General features: G+C 39.7%; 1 protein-coding gene across 1 annotated transcript in view; it reads right to left on the reverse strand.

Annotated features, from left to right (window-relative positions):
- MALRD1 (MAM and LDL receptor class A domain containing 1) overlaps nt 1-25,082 on the reverse strand; it is a 423,509-nt gene that overhangs the window by 284,430 nt on the left and 113,997 nt on the right. Inside the window, exons 21-23 of the mRNA XM_065582996.1 lie at nt 7,831-7,918; nt 4,882-5,058; nt 1,775-1,952 (exon numbers count right to left, since the gene is read on the reverse strand). Of these exons, the coding sequence (XP_065439068.1) occupies nt 1,775-1,952; nt 4,882-5,058; nt 7,831-7,918 (443 nt within the window). The remainder of the gene's footprint in view (nt 1-1,774; nt 1,953-4,881; nt 5,059-7,830; nt 7,919-25,082) is intronic.

Genomic DNA, 25,082 nt, shown 5'->3' on the forward strand with positions numbered 1-25,082 from the left:
GACTGAGTGGACTTGTAGGCTCTAAAGTTTTACATTGCTTTGTTTTTGGGTGCAGTTATGTATCAAAAAATACATTTGTAAGTTGCACTTTCATGATAAAAAGATTGCACTACAGTACTTGTATGAGGTGAATTGAAAAATACTATTTCTTTTATCATTTTTACAGTGCAAATATTTGTAATAAAAATATAAAGTGAGCACTGTACACTTTGTATTCTCTGTTGTAATTGAAACAGATATATTTGAAAATGTAGAAAAACATCAAAAATATTTAATATATTTCAATTTATATTCTATTGTTTAACTATGTGATTAATCGCAATTAATGAGTTAATCACGTGAGGTAACTGCAATTAATCGTCAGCCCTAGTGCATACCCTTAAATTATTCACAATCTCAAAGCAGTGAGTCACTGCTTCAATGGGTGGTGTGTGAACTCCTCCTTCGGGGAGGCTAGCTCCCGGCCCAGCCCTATCCCACCCCTTCCACCCAAGGCCCTGCCCCTACCCCACCCCTTCCACCTCCCCACCTGCCTGCCAGGGCCCCGAGACCCCCCTCCATCCTACTGCCAGAAGAGCCCTGGCCAAACTACCCCGAGGACCAGCCCACCCACACAAGCTCTCCCAATCCCTGGGCCATTGGCCAGACTGCCCTACTGCACCAGCTGGCCCAAGCACTGGCCCGCCTGCCCCAGCCGCCCCAAGTCCTGGGCCACCAGTTGCCATGACCCCCAGCTGGCCCGAGCCTGGCCTGACCCCTAGGTCACCAGCCGGCCCAAGCATTGATCCAACCCGAGCTGCCCCAGGCCTCTGGCTGGCCTGAGTGGCCGGCCAACCAAGCTCCAAGCCGCTGGCCTGAGCTGAGCTCCCACCAGCTTTGGGGGGAAAAGGGAGTGAGGGTGGGGCCACGGCCTGGGTTAGGGAAGGCTTAGCCTCCCCTGGCCTATTATACATGCTGCCCATGTCTGCTTCCATCTGTATTCTCAGATGTAATACATCAGCTAGTAATCCAGGCCCTAGAATCTGGGCCATGAGCCCCCAGGCAGGACTGAGACTGTGGCCACCACCTATCCACTCACCCAAAGATGTGGAAAAGTGGGCTAGTGAAGCTCTAGCTCACAGAGGGCCCAGAAAGCTTCTGTTTGAAGGAGATGTCCCCTGAGTGGCAGGGACACATTACTTAAACCAGAAAGAGGCACAGGAAGCTGTGCCTGGCTGGCTGGCAGCTGCTATGGACCCTGCCTACTTGCCTGATTTCTGAGCCCTGCCTGTTCCTGCCTTCCTTATCCCAGAACCCTTTCTATTGCCAGTTCCTGCTTTCCTGCCTCATTCCAGGTCTCTGCTCCTATCCTAACCCTGACCCTGACTCCGGCTCTGACCTTTGGCTTGGCACCTGACTCTGACCCTGGCTCTGGTTTCAGGCACCTGACTCTAAGCATTAGGTATGATTGCTCACACCTTGGTCCCTACAGGAATACTGATTGGCTGCCTCTTCTCAGAGCTAGTACTGCTGGAGATGAAAACTCAGCATTGTGCAGGACATGGTGGGACAGCAATTCTCCTCCCCTGCTAGTGATGTACAAGACATTTATATGTTAGGAGAGAGTTCAATTTTCACATGCACCGAGAGCATTCTGCTCTTAGAGCAGTGCAGGTCTAGAATAACTTAACACTGACACTAATGAGCAAATGGCAGCAGGATTCACAAGTGCCATAGCTGATTAACCATATACAGTCCCAAGAGATAAGTGTGTAGGTGTGAACATCTTACTCACATTGTGTGATCAGTTGATGGCCTGTGGTTTTCTTCCCCAGGATGTATGGTTGCTCCATTTCCAAGGCCCCACTGGAATGCATTAGTGGAATGGACTGAAACAGTTGCTGCTGCCACTTCTGTTACTGGTTGATACCATTCACATAGGTTTTCATCTTCAAAATCACAAACTTCCACAGCTTTACAAGACAAAATTGGAATACTTAGTATATGTCTACTAACTGGGAATGATCAGACTGTTGATGTTAGGGTCTAGTGAACAATATGGGTATAAAAGAATTGCAGTTTAGTTTCTTTAATGAGTATTTATACAGCATCAATAAGCATGGCTTCTCCCTATTGTTACAATATCAATAGTACTCACTATATTATTGGCTAAGGAACAAATTCTAACCTGGGGAGAAAAATCATTATTCACCTTGGTGTCTAACATCAGATCACATTATATATGAAAAGGACCCGTTTCCTTTGGTGATGTCATATGCAAAGATATCAGTGTAAAAGCCATTAGCTATCAGTGTAATAGCAACTTTATGAAGGGAACTCAAAAAGCAAATTAGTTTTATTTTAACAATCCAAATCATATCTAAATGACTTACAGTAATGCTACCATTTGGCTTTGGGCCCAAAATACTGAATTACTATCTTATTTGGGTAGTATTTCAGCCTCCTGGGATTAACTGATCCCTTCTTGAAGATGGGACAAATGAGTATTCCAGTTGCCTTGTCCCACTCAGTGTCCCCACACACAGAATCTAATGGTTAAGGCTCTGTGTTTGTCATGGAGGTCATAGCAACCACTGGGCCAGTCGCACCGGCTGCTGCTGGGGCAATTCCAGGCCAATAGGGCTGCGGGAAGTGGTGCAGGCCGATGGATGTGCTGGCCACCCCTTCCCGCAGCCCCCATTTAGCCTGGCACGGCAAACCGCGGCCATTAGGAGCTGCGATCGGCTGAACCTGCGGACGCTGCAGTAAACAAACTGTCCTGGCCTGCGAGCGGATTTCCCTGATGGGACGCGTGCCAAAGGTTGCCGATCCCTGCCTTAGATGATCTCTGTATTAGTAAGTTATAATGTGTGAGGGCAATATATTGTCCTGGGGTAACCTCTTTGGGGGAGTAGAGGTTGGGGAATTAAGTAGGGGGGGGGGGCTAACAGAGCAGCTTTATTAGTTTAAAAAGTTACGGTAAAGCTAACCACAACCAATGTCTCTGCCTAATTATCTAAAAGATTAATAATGCTTTCTGACAGTGATAAGTGGCACAGTCTAAAGTGCCACATATATTATTTTACAGTTTTACGTGTTTTATAAATATTATGTTTTAAAGTGCAATTGACAGTGGATAACACCCTCCTGTGCACAGATTGCTGCCTGCAGAACGTACTTCAGGCATATTCAGATATTGCCATTTAAGCGATGAATTGCAGTCATTTCTGTGGTGACTGCAGACTTCAGATTGCATGCAGTAGACTAAGCAGTATTCTCCATGGCATTTATCCCCCTGAAGAGATGAAGGGTGACTTGGAAGATAGACTTAAAGTGAATTTGTGAGAAAAAACTTGTTCTACCCAGTGAGTTCTGCTTTATGCTAAAGTTTCACTTCAGTGTTTCTCCTCAGTAACTAGAGCTGGATGAATACTGCATGAAAATGTCCATCAATATTTGAATTTGTAAATCACTTCCACTTTTTCCGTTTGGGTTCACTTACCATGGACACTCAGTGGCTAATGTTTTACTGGAACAAATGTTAACAGAAAGTAGATATCAAAATCGCATGTGAGTGTATTTGTGGACAATATATTTTATATTCATACATACACAAACAAAATATTTCACTTTATAAATGATCACACATTTAATCAGGAAAAAAACATATACCATGTGATTTGGCTGACCAACATAAGCATGCAACATCTAAATGTTTCAGTATTCATAATCAATCTATACAGGAAAAAGCTGAAGAGATTTGTGAAATTAAAATCAAATAATTTTGAAGAAATTGCTATATTCAAGGAAGTTTCATGAGTATTAAAAATAAAAAAATAATTTATTATTATTTATTTGTACTATGGTGATCCATAACAGCTGATTTGTATTCAGTGCTGACAAACATTTAGACTAGAGTTGGCTGGAAAATGCTCTTTCACTGAAATCAAAATTGTCCATGGGAATGTGTTGATTTAAAAAAAAATTCATTTAGAAAAAGATCTAAATGAAGCACTCAATAATATCACAACATTCCATTTCAACATTTTCAGAACTGAATGTTTCCAATTTTCATTTGAAACTGCTTTTCATGACAACAATTTTATTTTGTATTATGATTTTTTTGAAAGTGGAAATCAAAACTAAATGTTTTGATTGAACAATTTTTTTTTAAATGTAGTTTTGTGGCAATTTTTGAAATTCAATGTTTCATTCAAATTCAGAATGAAAACAAATTTAGAAATTTCAGAATTTCCCATAACCTGAACATTCTGGTTTCCCACACCTCTAATACAGACACAGTTCCTGCCCTGAAGGGGTAGTCTAAATACATTTCCTCTTGTGAACTAGCAGACCAGGATTATCAAGGATTATATTTTAAGGTACAAATATAAAGCAACAGTTTGATTTCTATTATTAAGTATCTTGATACTAGAAATCCATCAGGAGCAACCAACAAGTTACTTCTTTGTAACTCTTTTGGCTATATCCACTCTTCCCTTCATGACATATTATCTTAATTTCTTGCTCATCGACAATTGCCTTGCTGCTTTAAAAAGATGAGCAGTAATTACTGGTTCCGTTAATTTGAGAAACTGTATTTATTTTTTTTAAATGGCTATGTATAGCAACTAAGCACTAAGTGATATAAGCTTTTGAGTAAGTAATTTGAGTTGAAATATAAAGTGTCAGATCCCAGTCAGCACATTGGAAGGTTGAAGATGCATTACATCTCAGATTCCCATACTACAAAGCTGAAGATTAGTTTTTCTTTGGGGAAGCTTACATGAAGATTAATGCCAGGACGTAAATACAGAATAGCAAATGAAGATATGGAATAATTAAATATTTTAATATCTCAGAATAAATGTGTTAGTGCAACATAATAATTAGTTCACTGACCACAAGAGGACTCATCAGACTTATCAGAGCAGTCAGGTCTGAAATCACATCTCTGGATCATCTGGATGCAGTGGCCCGTTTCTCTACAGACAAATTCCTTCTCTGTGCAATTGTTCGTAGGGAGTGTTGCAGGAACTGATGTTCCTGAAGGTGTTGATGATATACTTGGCAAATTTCCTTATGAAAAAAAAAATTCAAACAATGTCTTTATTCAATAGTTCTTTGATCTCTGGACCTGAACTGTGGAATTGCTGTGAGACTCTCCTCCTATCTAACATCCCTTTGCTATCGTCTCCTTGCTGTTCGGTCCATTAAAATAAAAAGTTACTTTGACAATCACTTTCCTGTCCCACCACTCTGACTGTGTCATGCCAATTTCCTCTCCACTGGATTCCTTTCTCATCAGGTTTAAGCACCTAATTCCCACAGTCCACTCCCAGCATCTGGCAGTCAGAGGCCAGGGACACCCAGAACATGGGGTTGTATCCCTGACCATCTTGGATAATAGCCATTGATCAACCTATCCTCTATGAACTTATCTAATTCTTTTTTAACCCATTATAGTTTTGGCCTTCACAAAATGCCATGGCAATGAGTTCCACAGGTTGAGTGTTTGTTATGTGAAGAAGTACTCCCTTTTGTTTTCTTTAAACCTGCTGCCTATTAATGTCATTGGGTGACCTCTGCTTCTTGTGTTATGTGAAGGAGTACATAGTTCCTTATTAACTTTCTCCACACCTTCTGAATCACGTCTCTTTTCCAAGCTCAAACATCCCAGTCTTTTTAATCTCTCTTCATATGGAAGCTGTTCCATGCCCTTAATAATTTTGTTGCCCTTTTCTGAACCTTTTCCAATTCCAATATATCTTTTTTGAGATTGGGCGACCACATCTTCATGCAGTATTCAAGATGTGGGCATACCATGGATTTATATAGAGACAATATGATATTTTCAGTCTTATTATCTATCCCTTTCTTAATGATTCCCAACATTCTGTTAGCTTTTTTGACTGCCACTCCAAATTGAGTAGATGTTTTCAGAGAACTATCCACAATGACTCCTAATTTAGATCCTATCATTTTGTATATATAGTTTGCGTTATATTTTCCAATGTGCATTACTTTGCATTTCTCACCATTGAATTTCACCTGCCTTTTTGTTGCTGAGTCACCCAGTTTTGTGAGATCCATTTGTAACTCTTCACAGTCAGCTTTGGACTTAACTATCTTGAATAATTTTGTATCATCTGAAAATTTTGCCACCTCACTGTTTATCCCTTTTCCCAGCTCGTTTATGATCATCTCACTATTCCTTTTTTTGTCCATCTTCAGCCTCCTCTGTTTCTTCATACAAACTCACCACTGTTTGCGTTGGGGCCTTGTCCCTTGAAGCGCTATCGTTTAGAACAGACTTCTTAAATCCTTCTGCCTCCCTATCTAGTTTCATTTGTCAGCTGAAGACATTTGCTCCCTTGTCTATATCTCTTAATTTCCCTCCCCCTCCACCATTGCAGATATTTTTACATTAACTTTGTATCATTTAACTTTATACATTGTTTGTGTGAAAGATGCCATACAAAATACAGTTGTATTGTGTACTATTTAGATTTGATTTAAAAAAAAGGGAAATGATCCATGAGAAAAGCATACAGCATGCACTACAGTCCTGCTGGACCTAATAATTTTGCCTAGAAGAAGTTTTTGCCTGCTAAAACTATGTTTGTCTGCATGAGAGTCTGCTAAAATAGCAATTCTAGGAAAATCATTTTGTGCTAAAATGTCTGCTGTTCTACTGCTTTCTGTTACTACTGTAAGTCAGCTGTCAGACCATATATTACATTTCATTTTTTTCTGCAGCTAACACCAGCCCTCTTGGAAGCTTACTCGTTGTTTGTTTGTTTTGTTTTTGTTATGAAACACTGTAGGCCTGGAATTTTGTAGACGACTTGGGACACAAGGTATGATGTTTCTGTAGCCATTGTACCAAACTAGATAGTGAAGACTCCAGGCAGACAGTAGTATCATTAAAACTGTTTGTGTACTGTAGTGTGAGTGTTTGACTTTTTTGTTTTGACATTGTCAGAATAATGTCTTCATTAAATTGATTATATACATATGTATGCACAGATCTCTCTCTCTCTCTCTCTGTGTCAGTCAAAAGGTGGAATGAATTTTGCCAAGTGAAATTTTAATATATTTACACTACTTTAGAAGTTTGGTTCTCCTTCGAGAAATCAAATTACCTTGTTGCTAGTAATGGAAAATGAGTTCCAGTGACTGCCTATTAGAGCTGCTGACATTTTTTCCCTTCACCCTTAGATACTGGAACTTCTGTCTTACAGAGCTTATTTTCTAGCCAGTGTCCCCAGGCATCTGAACACAGTTTCTTCCCCTTACGCATCTGACCTGATCTTAGACCTTAAGCTTAAGTGTCAAGAAGCACTTCCTTTTTCTATATGGTCAGGACTCAGGATACCAGGCATATCTAACATAAGAATGGCCATACTGGGTCAGACCAAAGGTCCATCTAGCCCAGGATCCTGACTTCCAACAGTGACCAATGCCAGGTGCCTCAGGGGGAATGAACAGAACAGGTAATAATCAAATCACATTTTCTGCTTTTCACTAATTAGTTTTCCAGATGTCAATTGCCACAATATTTCCTTTCTGTCCTCAATAAGCACACTCTGGAACCTGCTTGAGGACATTTCCAGGACATTGCTAGCTAACTGTTACCAGGGGATGGTGAAAGGTTCTGGGTAGTAGGGTTAGGCAGATGGGAAAACTAGTTGGGATTTGATTGTTAGACAGGAGAGGCAAGGTTTGAGCAGGTTTTCATTTTACAGAACAAGTTCCTCCACTGATGTTATTAACCAAAACGAATCAGTTACAAGTCCCAGGTCTCTGGGTGCAAAGAGATTTATAGTTATTTTCTAACTTTGTTCTCACCATTGTAAAGGGTACAGTCTGTAAAGGACAAGTCATCAATTCCAATGTCTCCACAGAAACCGTCTCCCACAGTACCTTCCACCAAGATCTAGGGAAACAATAATTACGAAACCATTTGTCAGCATATAGTAGACTTTCACTTTTCATTAGGTATTTAATATCAATTGATAGAAGAGCCATTTACTATGTTTCATGATTTTAAAATGAGCTTAAATTTGTTCTTGTGGAGATACTGTATTTGGTAACACTTCATGAAAGAGACTAATCATTATCAATGCTCTCTGGTGTTCACATTAATCAAAGTGAACTATGACATTAATGTGGTTGGTTATACAGTCACATTTAAATCCACTGAAACATTGTGACGTAAAATGATGGCAAGATGGTATAATAAATAGCACATTATGATTAGGTCTTTTAGTAGTTACTGTAATAACATTAATCATATTTAATTAATAGTTATGTGAATAAGTTATATACTTTTATGAGAATCCCACTAAACTGAAAATAATCAGATACACAGATATACTCTAGCAAACTTTAAAGAGACGTACATATTTTACTAAATGTCTTTAAAATAGCAGATACTTTATACATTTACTTCTCATTATTGCCAAAACATAGAACAGATTAGTATTTAGAATAAACAACAGACAAGAGAATTAGCTTCTTTCCTTTTGACTGATTCAGAACTGTCAAACACTGTGATGTCACAACCAATACAGCTACGGAGACCCTGTCAGCTTCAATATTCTTAATTTTAACTTTCCTTTAAAAAATTCCTCGTTTCTTATAGAGCTCCCTTAAAATGCTATCTCTTTTTTAAAAAATGTTCAAGGCTTCCCTGTTTCCCTGTTGGAAGTTTGTCAAGGTTAGAGCTTGCTGAAAAATTAGAACTTTTTTATTATTAAAAAAGTGAGAAAAAATTCAACTCAGTTCTTTTTCCTCCATCCCCCCCCCCCCAACAAGGTTTCCAGATCACCCCCATTGTAATGCTCCATCACCTCCTTGAGAATCCCCAAAACATTTTAAGTAGTCTTGCAGGGTGCAGTTGTCCCTCTGCACAACTTATGGTTCAATCACACTGAAGATGCCTCCCATGAGTGACTGGGTAAATGACTAAGTAATATAGCCCTTGCCACACTTACTGTCCTGGTTTCCTTACCCTATACAGGAAAAGCTAATAACCTGTGTATATCAAGAAAAAACATCATAGTTAATTACCGAAATAACATGCACACAGGAATGAGTTTCTACAAAGCCCATGAAATGCTGGTTAAAAACTCAAATGCAAGTCTCAACATATGACATTGGAGCTCAATACCAAGTTCACACAAAGGAACAAAAAATAAGTTGTAATAAGATGCCACAGTACTGCTTCACAGTACTACTGAAACATAATGTTTTTGCAATAATGTCTAAAACTGCAAAAATAGAACATTTATTTCCAAAAATTAATGAACCACAACTCCAAATAAAGTCACCAAAGATATGTGGTAATTGTGAGGAAGTGTCTTGATTAAATGTCAGTAGCATTTTGAATAAAGCATCCTGGCATCAAATGCCATCTCAAAAATATACATTTGGATATTATGCTTTAATTCTTTTTTTGTCCTATAGTTAATTAGCTCTTTTAAAGCATGTGCAGTTTCTGAGATCGGCACTGCATCTCAAGCAGGCAAGGTCCCCAACAACATAGAAAAAAGAATTATGGATGCTTGTTTTTACTCTCTAAGAGAACCACTGTGATAGATAAATCTCAATATTGATGAATTTTTTTTATAATTAAATTATTATAATTTATTCTTATAATACAGGATCATTAAAAACTTGTCTGTGCCTTTACTGAATTTTAAGAAATACCTACTCTTCTGCTATGCCCACAATGCATGGAGACTATAACAACATTACCTTATGTTTTTGGTTGCTTATGTTATTAAATAAGATATTCAAATTAATTAAAGAAATTTCAGGAAGCTTCTACTTTCTATTCCATAGTTAAAAGTCTCATGTGTCAAAGGAAGGTGACACCTCCTTGGCCATGAAACCATGTTTACTACATCCAAATGTGTTTATGAAGACTCTAAAATGCAGCTTTTATAACTACTACTTTGTTTTAATTCTATACTATTTCCATTTTGTACTATGTTTTAAAGTGTTTATTGGTTATTGCAATTTGTGCTTTGTACAAAATACTTAATAGAAATTTTAATGGCCAGTTGTAAATACTATAAACAACAGGTCATAAATCTAAGGAGAACTGTAAGGAAAAAAGGCAACAGACAACAAATTGTCTTTATCAAAAAACATAACACCACTCTGGTCTAAAATATCATTTGGAACAGATTTGATTCTTATTTCAAACAACAGACTTTGAAAAATATTTATGTCCTGTCTTTAAAAGAATGCAAGACTGTGGGTGGGTGGGGAGAAGAATGGGAGATATTATCAGAAGCCATAAAACATTAAAGCAGGCTTTCCTACCCCTCCCTTTGCAGGAAAAAATCTCTAATTAAACCTACTCAAAAGGTACTCAAGAATTTTCTGCTTTCCTTAATTTTATAGCACTCATCACAACTCTTCCAGTTGTCTATACAAGCAAGACTGCTAAGAAGAATGAACTCAGCGGACCACCAAACAACCTCAGTGACTTTGCTAAGGGCTTGTGTACACTGGCACTTCACAGCACTGCAACTTTCTTGCTCAGGGGAGTGAAAAAATTCCTCCCTGAGCACTGCAAGTTTCAGCGCTATAACGTGCTAGTGTAGACAGTGCACTGGTGCTGGGAGCTAGCCGAGGTGTTTTTTTCAGAGCCCTAGGAGAGCTCTCTCCCAGCGCTGTGCCACGACTACACAAGCCACATTAAAACGCTGCTGCGGCAGCCAGTGAAGACGTGCCCTCGGATATTAATATGGAGAGCCAAGACAGAAGTTAGCTCAAGCACAGCCACAAAATGATTATGATTTATTAAGACAGGTCTCCTTGCTAATTTTGGTCTTAATTTACCAAAGAAGAGCATGCCCATCCAAGCATTCTGTGTTCTGTTTTGTATAATATCTTTATTTCTTTCTTTAATAATAAAACAGTCATTATAATGTTGACGATTATTATGCCTGTTTTTAATTATGGTGTCCCCTAAGGCATGGCAAAGAATCCTCTAAAGGAGCAGTAATCTACCTTAAAATACTGTAAAGGCAAGGGAGAGGATAATGAAGCAGTAGTGAACGGTTAGCCATACTCTTATTACTGGAAAATATACAGATTGAGGGCTGCGGTAAATTACTTTTTTTGCTTTAGATATGTTCCTACATTACCCTCACAAATATGAGTTTGCATATATTTGATGGTTTAAGGCTTGATTGTGGAGTTACCATAATCCCTGAGTAAAGGGCAGCATGTAGTTGCACTGTTTCAGGGCCCTGCTCATGCCCCCTTAAAGTTAATAGCAAAATTCCCATTGACTTCAGTGGTGCAGGATCAAACCCCAGGAGGAGACCAAGGGGCATGTAATCTCCACCAGAGCTTTACCTAGTACAGATTAGTCCCCCGTGCACTAACTCAGTAGCAGTAACCAGGGTATTGGAGGTCAAGCTCCTTCCACACCCTGGTCACTTGAATGGGAAGGGGAATAGTAGCCCATAATCTGTCACCCATTCAGAGGGTTTTGCTCACCTTTATGCCCCTGTATGAATACGTGTAGGACAATGCACAATCCTGCCCACAGTCGACATGAAAATTGCAAGGATAGTTTGCCACTAGGATATCACGTCACTGTAAATAACATTAAATCTAGATAATGTTTATCACTTATATAGTACTTGAAATGTTTAAAGCACTGTGCAAACATTAAATAATTAAGATGCTGCTTCCACTCGGATGATGCATATGGTTGACAACATCAAAGAAAGCTATCCAATAAAAAGAACAGGTACAAAAATAGATAGCAATTTATTTATGGAACAATGGTCCTGTAGACAAAACAAGTACTGAGTTGCAAGATGACACTCATTTGTGATTTCTCACTGACTAATGCACTGCATGCTGTTCCAGTTCTTGGTGAAATTAACTAATGTATGCATGAAAGATTGTTTTAAAAAAGCATGCTTTTGAAGAGAATATTAATTAATCCAGCATAATGTGTGCCTAAAATGAAAACCTCTAATAAAAAAACCCAACAGAATTATTGCAAGAAAAAAGTCTCCTGTCCTTTCAACAAGGAGCGTTACTTTTCCCCATAACATACATAGACACACAAAAATCATATCCTAAATAGTCATCCCATCCTTTTGTTTTCCATTTAACTTAAAATGGAGCCCATGTTACACCTCAATCAGCGTTCCTTAGTGCTGGCATTATAAAAATGCACCGTGATAGGACAAATCAGGATAGCCATTTTCAGTGAACACCACACAACAAGGTAAGTAAGTAACTTGCCAACACTCTAAATTCAGTTGTGTTCAGTTTTAACCCAGTTAGTCAGTCACATATGCAGCATTTAAATTATAACTTGACAGTGTTTTCTATTTATAAGTTAATAGCTATATCCCAGACTAAAATTCAGGCCAAGGACTGGTGTTTTTATTAGCTCATCATATAGTTAATACTCCCAAAATAAAAATGAGCACTCTGAAAACAATATTATTATTGTACTTAAATGTCCTGGTGACCTCTGTGCTGTGAGTTGCTGCTATAAACCTTGGTCAGCTGATGGCTTCTAGCCACAGATTTCCTGTACATACACCCACAAAATGGCCTCCTCAAATTATGAGCCCATCTTCATCCTGTCACCCCCTACCAGACTTCACTACTGCCCCTTATCCTTGGAGGGAGAATTAGTTCCCTCATCCTACCAAAAGGACTTTATCATTTAATTAAAGAATATTAAATATCCAGGCATAGGAAGTTGCAGGGGACAGTTCTTTGCGTGATGACAGTGTGAAAGCAAATATACCTTTTGGGAACAATGGGAATAATCGTCCTTGTTACACCTTGATGTGATACTGAAAGACCTAATGTATGTTTTTCAGAGGACTGTATTCACAGAAAGAGAGCAGGAGTCCTGCAGATTAGCAATGTAAACATAGAAACAGGTTGGTATTTTCTAAAAAAAAAAAAAAAAAAAGATTTTTTTTCCCCTCTGATAATTCACTACCCTAAAAAAAAAATGAGTTTCTTGGAAGGCTTCTTTAGTTACTCAGTGACTAGTATCATGGGTCTAATAGTTTTGCATAAAACACGATTCAAATTAATTCTTTAAAATAACACAGAAAACGTAGGTATTTGTTTTGGGAAGTATCTACTAGACATGTTCATTCAATTGTGCCATAGGGTCAACCACATGAGTTCAAACAAACTTCACAGTGAATTCTAACTCATATTAAAGATCTGTAATCTAGTTGAGCCTTTGATTCCTCTATAGGCTTTCTAAAAGAACAGCTATTCAAAGCACTGAGATTGTTTTAAGTACTACTCTGTATTTGCCACTTTAAAAGTGGAAACAGGATCAGTTTCTGATCTAGTTCTGCAATATTTAGCTGGGTCTATGTGAAACCTTTGTAAATGTTTACCACTTTTAAATTAATTTGCCAGCTGAAACTCTGCAAACTGAATATGCTATTATAAAACAATCTGCAGGGAACTTATCTACCAAGAAGCTCATTTCACGTCTCACTTATTATTTGAATGAGGATAAATAGTTCTGATTTCTTAAGCTCTAAGAACTGCTCAGATCCAGCTTGAATCAAGGCTTACTTGCTGAAAGGCAGATCTAAGGATATGCTCTAGGGAAGTGGGAGCCCCAGGTTCAAGTTTCTGCTCCACAGTTAGGATTCAAACCTGGAACTCCGACATCCTAGGTGAATGCCCTAAGGTTATGAGGAGGGCACCACTACTACCTCCTCCTTCATTTATATTAATCTAGTCCTTCATTTTCTTAACATATCTAAACCAAAACATTTAGTTTCAGGTCGAACCATCTTTTCCCAACTTTTTCAATTTGCTGAAAATTCCAGAAATAATCAGTTTTTCTTTGACTTGCCAGAACAAAAAACAAAACAAAACTCAGTTTTTCACACAGCTCTGTATTTGTGTGTGTTGTTGGATCAGCCCCAGAGTGCTCAAGACCACAACGCACAAAATATAGCTCAAGTTATAGAACTTCTTTAATGGTGTTAAATTTGCAAATGAATTTTAGTTCTGCAGTTTCTCTTTGAAGTCTGTTTCTGAAGGTTTTTTGGTTCAAGTATGGCTACTTTTAAATCTGTTATAGAATGTCCAGGAAGATTGAAGTGTTCTCCTACTGGCTTTTGTATGTTACCATTCCTGATGTCCAATTTGTGTCCATTTATTCTTTTACATAGAGACTGTCCAGCTTGGCCAATGTACATGACAGAGGGGCATTGCTGGCACTTGATGGCATATATAACATTAGTAGATGTGCAGGTGAATGAGTGGCCCTGATGGTGTGGCTGATGTCATTGGGTCCTCTGATGGTGTCGCTAGAGTAGATATGGGGACAGAGTAGGCAAAGAGGTTTGTTACAGGGATTGGTTCCTCGGTTAGTGTTTCTGTGGCGTGGTGTGTAGTTGCTGGTGAGTATTTGCTTCAGGTTGGGGGGCTGTCTGTAAGCGAACTAAAATTCATTTGCAAATTTAACACCATTAATTTGGGCTTGAATGGGGACTGAGAGTGGCTGGTTCACTACAAAAGCAACTTTGCCTCTCCTGGAATTGACGCCTCCTCATCAATTATTGGGAGTGGACTACATCCACCCTGATTGAATTGGCCCTGTCAATGCTGGTTCTCCACTTGTGAGGTAACTCCCTTCTCTTCATGTGTCAGTATAATAATGCCTACATATGTAATTTTCACTCCATGTATCTGAAGAACTGGGTTCTTTACCCATGAAAGCTTATGCCCAAATACATCTGTTAGTCTTTAAGGTGCCACCGGACTCCTTGTTGTTTTTCTCACCCTATTGTATTTACACTGTCAAGAATATAATTGAATAGAAGAAAGCTGGTGCCTACAAACTAGAAGAGTCATATTTATGTAAAACTCTATTAATGACTTAATGGCAAATACAACAAGGACTCCTTGTGGCACCTTAGAGACTAATAAATTTATTTGGGCATAAGTTTTTGTGGGCTAAAACCCACTTCATCAGATGCAAAAAGTGAAAAATATAGTAAGCAGTATATATATCACAGCACATGAAAAGATGGGAGTTGCCTTACCAAGTGGGGGGTCCGTGCTAATGAAGCCAATTCAATTAAGGTGGAAGTGGCCTATTCTCAACAGTTGACAAGAAGGGCTGAATATCAAGAGAGGGAAAATTACTTTTGTAGTGCTAACAAGGTCAATGCAATCAAGGTGGATGTCACCCATTTCCAACAGTTGACAAGAAGGTGTGAGTATTAGCAAAGGGAAAATTACTTTTTGTAGTAACCCATCCACTCCCAGTCTTTATTCAGGCCTAATTTGATGGTGTCCAGTTTGCAAATTAATTCCAGTTCTGCAGTTTCCCACTGAAGTCTGTTTTTGAAGTTTTGCAAATTAATTCCAGTTCTGCAGTTTCTCATTGAAGTCTGTTTTTGAAGTTTTGTTGTTGAAGAATTGCCACTTCCAAGTCTGTTATTGAGTGTCCAGGGAGAGTGAAGTGCTCTCCTACTGATTTTTGAATGTTACAATTCTTGATGTCTGATTTGTGTCCATTTATTCTTTTGTGTAGAGACTGTCCAGTTTGGCCAATGTTCATGGCAGAGGGGCATTGCTGGCACATGATGGTATTTATTACATTGGTAGATGTGCAGATGAACGAGCACCATTCCTGGCCAATGGGACCTGCAGGAAGCAGGGGCCAGCACGTCCCTGTGGCCCGCCATTTCCCACAGCTCCCATTGGCTGGGAACAGTCATCTGAGGAGCTGCGGGGGGCCGTGCCTGCGGATGGTCAACGTCCGCAAAATGTCTCGCGGCCTGCAATCAACTTACCCTGATGGGCCGCAGGTTGCCCACCACTGCCCTAACAGCATCCCAATGGAAGAAGGCAAGGGTATCATTGTAATCTGGTAGTGAGTTTTAACTGGCCTAACCAGTTGAATGTACTCCAACCCACTAATGTCATAACCGGTATCTAGAAGGTGTCATGTGAGCTATCAATATAAAGCTAATAACATACTGATCATTAATATTATTGTATGGTGAATGTACAGAGGATAAATTCAAAATTAGAAACACATTGGAAATTATGTTCTTAAAGTATATCTGCCAGGCAGGACTAAAGTTACCCCACCCTAGACAAAGGAATGTGGTTCTGCTATCTGGAGGTATTTTCAAGGTACATTAAGAGACAATGGGAATGCAATTTACATAGAAAGTAATCAGGAACATCAAAGTCAACAAGGGAAAGAGACAACCACTCAGCATCACAGCAGGGGAGAGGAGTTTGCAGGAACAGATCAATCTGCATTTTAGCAAGCATGGAGAGGGGAGGGGGGCAGAGAGGGGAGAGACTAGCATGAAACTTCCTTCACCCCTGCTGGAATCAGAGCGCTGAAACGGAGCTACTTAACACACGGACCCTCAGGCCAGGACTAAACTCAGAAGTTAAGTCGACCCAGCTACATCACTCAGGAGTGTGAAAAATCCTCACCCCCGAGGGACATAGTTAGGCTGACCTAACCCCCAGTGTAGACAATGCTACGCTGATGGAAGAATTCTTCTATCGACCTAGCTACCACTTTCTGGGGAGATGTAATAACTGTACCGATGGGAGAACCCCTCTGTCACTATAGTGAGTGTCTACACTGAAGTGCTAAGCAGCACAGCCTTAGTGTTTCAAGTGTAGACAAGCCCTCAGTGCATGCTTGCATGCTGTCTGGAAGCACCCAGTCAAGAGAAATACAGCAGCAGAACATTTTGAGGTGATCAGGGTCAGAAGGCAGGCAGTGATACAACCCCTCACTGGTCTGGATTGTACCCCAGAATGTGATAATTGTATTTTTCTAGTTAGCTAGATGCTTTAAAATGATCTTTTATCCTTGGTGTTAAGAAACATACCTTTCAGATTGGAGATATTTTTTCAGTCCCATTAAATACCACAAGTGAATGCTGTTAAATTGTAAACACATGACACAGCATTAAAATACTGGGCATAGGCAAGTGGAGTGAAATTTCACTTTGTCTTAACTGTTCTGTTAATCAGGTCTCTCAATTGGCACAATATGCCTCTCCTTGCATGTGCAAAGAGGACCTGATGCATGAAGTCATGGAGCAGTCCCTTAATGAAAATCAAAAAGTGCAGGAGTGGCAAGAGAGTGAAAGGAGGCTCTGCCAGCAGAATGAGGATCACCGGTACCAAAGCACAGAGCTAAGCATCATGGAGCGCCAAGCGGACTCGATACGGGCGCTCGTAGCAATGCAGATGGAGCACATCCGTACCTGCCCCCAACCCCCTGCAGCCCTTGTCCCAAAACTCTTTCCCTTGTGTCCCCATGTCACCACCAACCCACTTTCCCCAACCTCTAGGTTCTTATTGCCACCAGCTGCTTCCAACACCTGTAGCTTCACCACCCAGCCCTGCAAACTACGACCCTACCCCACTGCACTCAACTCCCATCAGCATGCATTTTAGCCAGCCTGAAACACAGCACTCATTGCACGGCACTCCAGACAGGAAGGCTGAGTATGATAACAGGACATATGCAAATTTCTGATTGTCCTATTCCCCACCTCACCCCCTTCCCTTGTCCCTCACACCAAAGATGCGTCATGCCCTTTCTGTTTCTGTTTCTTTTCAATAAATGAATTTTCTTTTCAATAAATGAATTTTTTGGCTTTGAAAACATTCTTTATTATTGCATTAAGTAAAAGATACCGTAGCCCAGGAAAGCAACAGGCACTGCAAGTCAGTGCATCATACATAGCAAACACAGATTCCTACTAACATTGGAACCACTGCACTTCACTCCCATGCAGGGCACCAAACATTACTGGTGGCTTTCAGCATCAAATTGCTCCCTCAAGGCATTCCTAATCCTTACAGCCCCGTGCTGGGTCCCTCTAATAGTTCTGGTCTCTGGCTGTTCAAATTCAGCCTCCAGGTGTTGAACCTCCGAAGTCCATGCTTGAGTGAAGCTTTCACCCTTCCCTTCACAAATGTTATGGAGAGTACAGCTCACGGATATAACCGTGGGGATGTTGTCATTGGCCAGGTCCAACTTCCCATACAGACAGAGCCAGTGGCCCTTTAAATGGCCAAAAGCACACTCCACAGTCATTCTGCACTGACTCAGCCTGTTGTTGAACTGCTCCTTGCTGCTGTCAAGGCTCCCTGTGTAGGGTTTCATTAGTCACAGCATTAAAGGGTAAGTGGGGTCTCCAAGGATCACAATGGGCATTTCTACTTCCCCTACAGTGATCTTCTGGTCTGGGAAGAATGTCCCGGCTTGCAGATTCCTGAACAGGCCTGTGTTCCGAAAGATGCGTGCGTCATCCTTCTTTCTGGGCCAGCCTGCATTAATGTCAATGAAACGCTCACGGTGATCCAGAAGTGCCTGGAGAATCATAGAGAAATACCCCTTCCAATTTATGTACTCGGAGGCTAGGTGTGCTTGTGTCGGAACTGGAATATGCGTCTCATCTATCACCCCTTCTCAGTTAGGGAAACCCATTTGTGCAAAGCAAGCCACAATGTCACACACGTTACCCAGAGTCACGGTTCTTCTGAGCATGATGGCCCTGCAAACTTGCATCAACACAATTCCAATGGTTGACTTTCCCACTCCAAACTGGTTAGTGATCGATCAGTAGCTGTCTGGAGTTCCCAGCTTCCAGATTTCAATAGCCACCCTCTTCTCCACTGGCAGGGCAGCTCTCAATCTCATGTCCTTGCACCGCAGGGTGGGGGCAAGCTCAACACACAGTCTCATGAAAGTGGCTTTTCTCATCTGAAAGTTCTGCAGCCACTGCTCGTCATCCCAGACTTGCATGATGATGTGATCCTACCATTCAGTGCTTGTTTCCCGGGCCCAAAAGCAGCATTCCACTGTGGTGAGCATGTCCGTGAATGCCACAAGCAATCTCGTGTCATATGCGTTATGCAAGTTGACATCATCGTCGGACTCCTCACTGTCACTTTGTAGCTTAAGGAGTAACTCGACTGCAATTCGTGATGTGCTGGCGAGACCCATCAGCATATTCCTCACAAGTTCAGGATTAATTCCCGCAGGCCAAAAGGGAAGACAGAGCGTGTAATACAAAAATCGTTGAAAGATGGCGCCAAATGTGGACGGAAGCACAGGGATTGCTGGGATGCGAAGCGATGCATCACGGGGCATTGGGACAGGACCCAGAATGCCCCGCATTCCCCCCACCCCTTTCCCACAAGCCACAGCACCAGAATGGGAAGAGGTGCTCTGTTGGATAGCTGCCCATAATGCACCGCTCCCAATCCTGCTGCAAGTGCCGCAAATGTGGCCCTGTGAACATACGGCAGCACTTTCCCTGCTGCGCTCTCCAAGGGCTGGTTTAACTCCCAGCGTTCTACATCTGCAAGTGTAGCCATGCTCTTAGTAACATTTCTTCAGGACCCCTGCCTCAATTAGTGTCCATATTGAACAAAGTTTTTCCCTGTCTCTGATAGTGGTTTCCCTGCTTCACCCCCCTTTCTATACTGCTAAATCCTCTTTGCCTGAGATGACATTGCTGGAGTTTATAACAATACTTCAGCAAAGTACTATTTTTTGCTATTAGAATATACATCATTGCACCAAACGTGTTTACTAAAAGATTTCCACCCACTCACACTTCATTCAAATACACAAGCTGAACACTCTCATTATCAAAACATTCAGTATAGTTTACACAAACAGAAGGATAAACATTCCCATAAAATCCACTTACGTATAAATTTATTTGCCATATTCAGTTAAGTGCTTCCTTTCTGAGAAAGCATTTTGGTTTAAATGAGAATAGATTCTGCAGTCCCCACCTCCCCCTCTCTACTTATCACTTAAGGGGAAAAATTCTTGTGAGACCTGTGCATTAAATACAGTAACACATCAGGGTTGGGGGTTTCTTTTTGTTTGGTTTGGTTTTTCTAATTGGGCTGCACACATATGAATACTGAGGTTTTGCATACACAATTTGAGACATATATATATATATATACGAAATATGTCTCAGCTTAGATAGAGGAACCCCAATTGCCCTTATATTGGAAATAACACTATGGTTTGCTGTCCCTTGATAGATGGCATATCACAGCCATAAATTATTATTATTTCTGTTTACCTAATTTATGACAAATATGAAATTAGGTGTTACTGTCTGTTGACTGTTCAGTAGACTTTGCAAAATCAGCTGGTGATCTCTGTGCAGCACTTAGTGGGCATGTGTCAACATAACAAAACCACAACCAGTTAGTATAACTGGCCATCCAACAGGTGAAGAAATGAAGGAGCCTCTTAGCCACAGAGAAGCACTCCTGTTAGTTCAGGTCTGAGGTACATTGACCCAGAAGTGTGAAGAAGCTAGCTTTGCCTCTGCTGTATCTATTCTGTGCATAAAGAGGGCTTCAGTCTCCAGGGCTGTCAAGCCAAAGATTTTCACCTGCAAGTTGTGATAGATCAGCGGACAAAAACCCAGCATGAAATGAAGACCCAACACTTATTCTAGCTCACTCAAAGAATACAAATGGAGCATGTTGGAGGTAAGGGAGAGGTTGTTAATTAAAGTAATTGTAATCATCTCACTGTTACTTAGTACCCCCCATACATACTTGTTGCAGGCATCTAGCATATATGTAGATTGTAAGCTATTTGGGGCAGGCACCATATTTTCACACTGTGTGTATATAATGCTTAACACATTAGTGCCTCTAAGCAACATAACAACAAGAAATGAAGCAGCTAAAGCTCCATTTTCTAAGTCAAACCTTTTGTCCCCAAGATCAAGCTAATAACTCAAATATCATAACATGAGTCTACAACTAATTCTATGGTTAAAACTACTTTAAAAAAGGAGTGACTGACAATAAATCAGTTTAAGGCTGAGCTAATAGGCTAAGTAACTGGAAACCAGTATAATGAAGGTAGAACTTATCTTATTTTTAAACAAATAACAAGATGGCAAATTAGATAAGATCTCCATAAGCACAATCAAATGGAAAAACAATTCATTTTAATCCAATATTTCAAAATGAATGATATTGACTTTACAATCAATGTAATTTTTCATTAGGTTATTTCTAGTGCTAAAAATAAGGTCAAAATTCTTCATTTTAACATTGTATAGGAAATACACCAGAGGATTAATAAGTTGCAGGTAATTAAAAATAATATTTCCCCCACCATTTGAATAACCAAATACTAAAGTGATATTTTGCTGATCCCATCACAGATCATGCATATTATATTGTAGAGCTGGATATAACATTTGAAATAATCTTAGTATTCATTTTTCTTTTTCATCCCAAGTAGTCTAAAATACAATGCTGATAATATCAATATTTCACTGAAATTGATCCAACTCTCCTTTTGTTTGATTCTTCAAAGAAAAACAATATCAAGTATATCCCAACAGACTCCTTTTTATGTGAAGACTTCAACATTATTTTCTCACTAAACTGATACAATATGAAGTCTACAATTTTTCACTTTCTGTGTACCCTGCAGTAGATAAGCCACATGAAAATTGGAAGCACAATGGTTGCAGCATATTTTGTCTGCAAAGAAAAGGGACGCTATCATATTTCTCAGTAATGTTGCCTACCAGCTGAACTAGGAGTGATGTTGACTGACTCTGAAGTCAATTCGGAGTCTTCTCCTCATCCCGACCTGGGTGCTTACCCATCTTGGGTTGTGGGATTTAAAGAGAAGGATACATGGTAGGATCCTTCAGGAGTCTAGGACATAAATCTACAGGGAGAAGGAAGCTAAGGATACAATATACAGACTATATCAGTCTTGCAGATGGCAAGACTGAGCATTTACATCACACTATATAAAATAAAATGAGACAAAATTGTATGATTGTATTTTTTGTATTATTTTAAGATTGCTCTCTCAACCATTTAGCAATTATCTTTTTTAACTCATAGAGAATGGGCAAAGTCCCAGAGGGCTATAGATGGGCAAACATAGTACCTATCTTTAAAAACAGGAATAAAGAGGATCTGGGGAATTATAACTTTGATACTTGGAAAGACACTGGTACAAATTATTAACAATCAATTTGTAAAAAGCAACAGAGGGTCCTGTGGCACCTTTGAGACTAACAGAAGTACTGGGAGCATAAGCTTTCGTGGGTAAGAACCTCACTTCTTCAGATGCAAGTGAAGAAGTGAGGTTCTTACCCACGAAAGCTTATGCTCCCAGTACTTCTGTTAGTCTCAAAGGTGCCACAGGACCCTCTGTTGCTTTTTACAGATTCAGACTAACACGGCTACCCCTCTGATACCAATCAATTTGTAAGCACCTGGGGAATAATAGGGTTATAAGGAATAACCAGCATGGATTTGTCAAGAACAAATCATGTCAAACCAACCTAATTTCCTTCTTTGACAGAGTTGCTGGACTAATGGATGGCAGGAAGTAGTAGACATGATATATCTTGATTTTAGTAAGGCTTTTGACACAGGGTGGGTGCATACTAGTTAAAAACTATACTTGAAAGGTAGTTATTAATGGTTCGCTGTGAAATTTGGAGGGCATATCTAGTGAGGTCCTACGCTATTCAATATTTTCATTAATGACTTGGATAATGTAGTGGAGAGTTTGCTTCTAAGTTTGCTTCTAAAATTTGAGGATGACACCAACCTGAGAGTGGTTGCAAGCATTTTGGAGGATGGGATTAGACTTCAAAATGACTTTGAAAAAACTGGAGAATTGGTCTGAAATCAAGATGAAATTCAATAAAGACAAGTGCTAAGTTCTACACTTAGGAAAGATAAATAAAGTGCACAACTACAAAATGGGGAATAACTGGCTAGGTGGTAGTACTGCTGGGGTTATAGTGGGTCACAAACTGAATATGAGTCAACAATGTGATTCAGTTGTGAAAAAGGCTAATACCATTCCGGTATGTACTAATAGGAGTGTCCTACATAAGACACAGGAAGTAATTCTCTTGCTCTACCTTTTACTGGTGAGGCCTCAATTGGAGTACTATGTCCAATTCTGGGTGCAACATCTTAGGAAAAATGTGGACAAATTGGAGAGATTCCAGAGAAGAGCAACAAAAATGATAAAAGTTTAGAAAACTTGACCTGTGAGGAATGATTTAAAAAATGGGGCATGTTTATTCTTTAGAAAAAAAGACTAAGGGATGGACCTAATAACAGTCTTCAAATATGTGAAGGGCTGTTATACAGAGGACAGTGATCAATGTATTTATTCTCCATGTCCACTGAAGGTAGGATAAGAAATAATGGGATTAATCTGCAACAATGGAGATTTAGATTAGATATTAGAAAAAAAAACCTCTCACTGTAAAGTTACTTAAATTCTGAAATAGGCTTTTGAGGGAAGTATTTCTAGATAAATACTCCACAAAACCAATCATATAACTGAAATACATCAATGGTATTTTTTCCCTCTGGACAGATGATTTAAACTCCTGCATAGATTTCCACCACAACTTCAACAATCATCACCCATCCATTAAACTTTCTCTGGACCAGTCACACACTAACATCAACTTCCTGGACACCACAGTCAGCTTTAACAATGGAATCCTACAGACAATTATATACCAGAAACCCATGGATCACCACACTTACCTTTATTGATCCAGTAACCGCCCCACACACACCAATAAATCTTATTTACAGCCAGGCACTCAGATACCACAAAAAATGCTCTGAGGAAAAAGTCTGAGATATACACGTTAACACACTCAAAACCACGTTCACCAAACAAGGAATCTCCACCAGAGAAGTAGATTGCATCATGGAATGGGCCACCCGAATACCCCAAGAGAACCTGCTTCAGTACAGACATAAAACCCCTTCCAACCACACAACCCTAGTTGTCACCTACCACCCCACACTGGACCCTATATGGGGTATTATCAAACAACTGTAACCCATACTTGATGGGGACCCTATCTTGAAATAAATCTTTCTTGAACTGTGTCTTCTGGCCTTCATACAACCCCCAACCTCTCCAAGTTCATCACCATAAACAAGCTCCCCACAGACCAGGACACACCAATTCAAAGTGGCAGCAGACCCTGCCAGAACAAGAGATGCAAAATCTGTAGACATATCTCTACTGCTACAAGGATCAACACCCCTTTCAAGATCCATTTGTCCTACATGTGCCTATCACAATATGTGCTATACCTCATTCAATGCACTAAATGCTCTGATAACAACTATGTGGATGAAACCATATAATCACTACACTCTCAAATGAAGTCTCACAAGAAAATGATAAAAAACAAAAACACCATCTCATTGGTGGGTGAACACTTTTCACACAGCAATCACTATATCTGACCTATCAGTCCTCATCCTCAAAAGAAACTTGCACAACACTTTCAAAAGACGAGCCTGGGAAATTCAATTCATAATTTTGATAGACACTAAAAGTCAGAGACACTGGATTTATGGCTTATTATAATAATTTATATCCCATTAACCCTCCCTTTTTGTCCTATGGCTATAGGGATGTTAACGGGCCACTTTACCCTGAATAGTTCCTTATATTAACTACTGTGTTAACTACTTATGTTAAACTATCTGTTCCACCTTGTATTTAGCTGTGACACTCGGAGTAGCTTCCTTAGATCTGAGAAAGAGCTCTGTGTAGTTGCTCGAAAGTTTATCTATCTCACCAACAGAAGTTGGTCCAATAAAAGATACTATCTCACCCACCTTGTCTCAGGAAATCTGAACATATTAGACTTGGGTTTTGCCATCTTTTTGCAAGGAAATAATAATAAATGTAAGTCTGTAACTGTGTCTCAGGTAGAGCTGGGCAAGAAACAGTTTTTCCTTCCAGGGAAAATTTACAAGAATTAAAAAAAAATGTTCCCATCTCAAATCAGGATGAAATGTCAAAATCTGGGAAACTTAATGAACTGGCAATCTCAACAAAATTTTGGTTCAGATCAATCTGAATCTTTCAACCCCTTTAGATTTTAAAACTTTTTTTAAAAAACTATAATTAACTTAAATTTCAAAAGGAATGTTTTCATGTTTTCAAGGACTGGCTCAAACATATAAATAACCTTTATAAATTTGAAACA

The sequence above is a fragment of the Chrysemys picta genome, chromosome 2 (assembly GCF_011386835.1).
Source record: "Chrysemys picta bellii isolate R12L10 chromosome 2, ASM1138683v2, whole genome shotgun sequence".
Lineage (NCBI taxonomy): Eukaryota > Metazoa > Chordata > Testudines > Emydidae > Chrysemys > Chrysemys picta.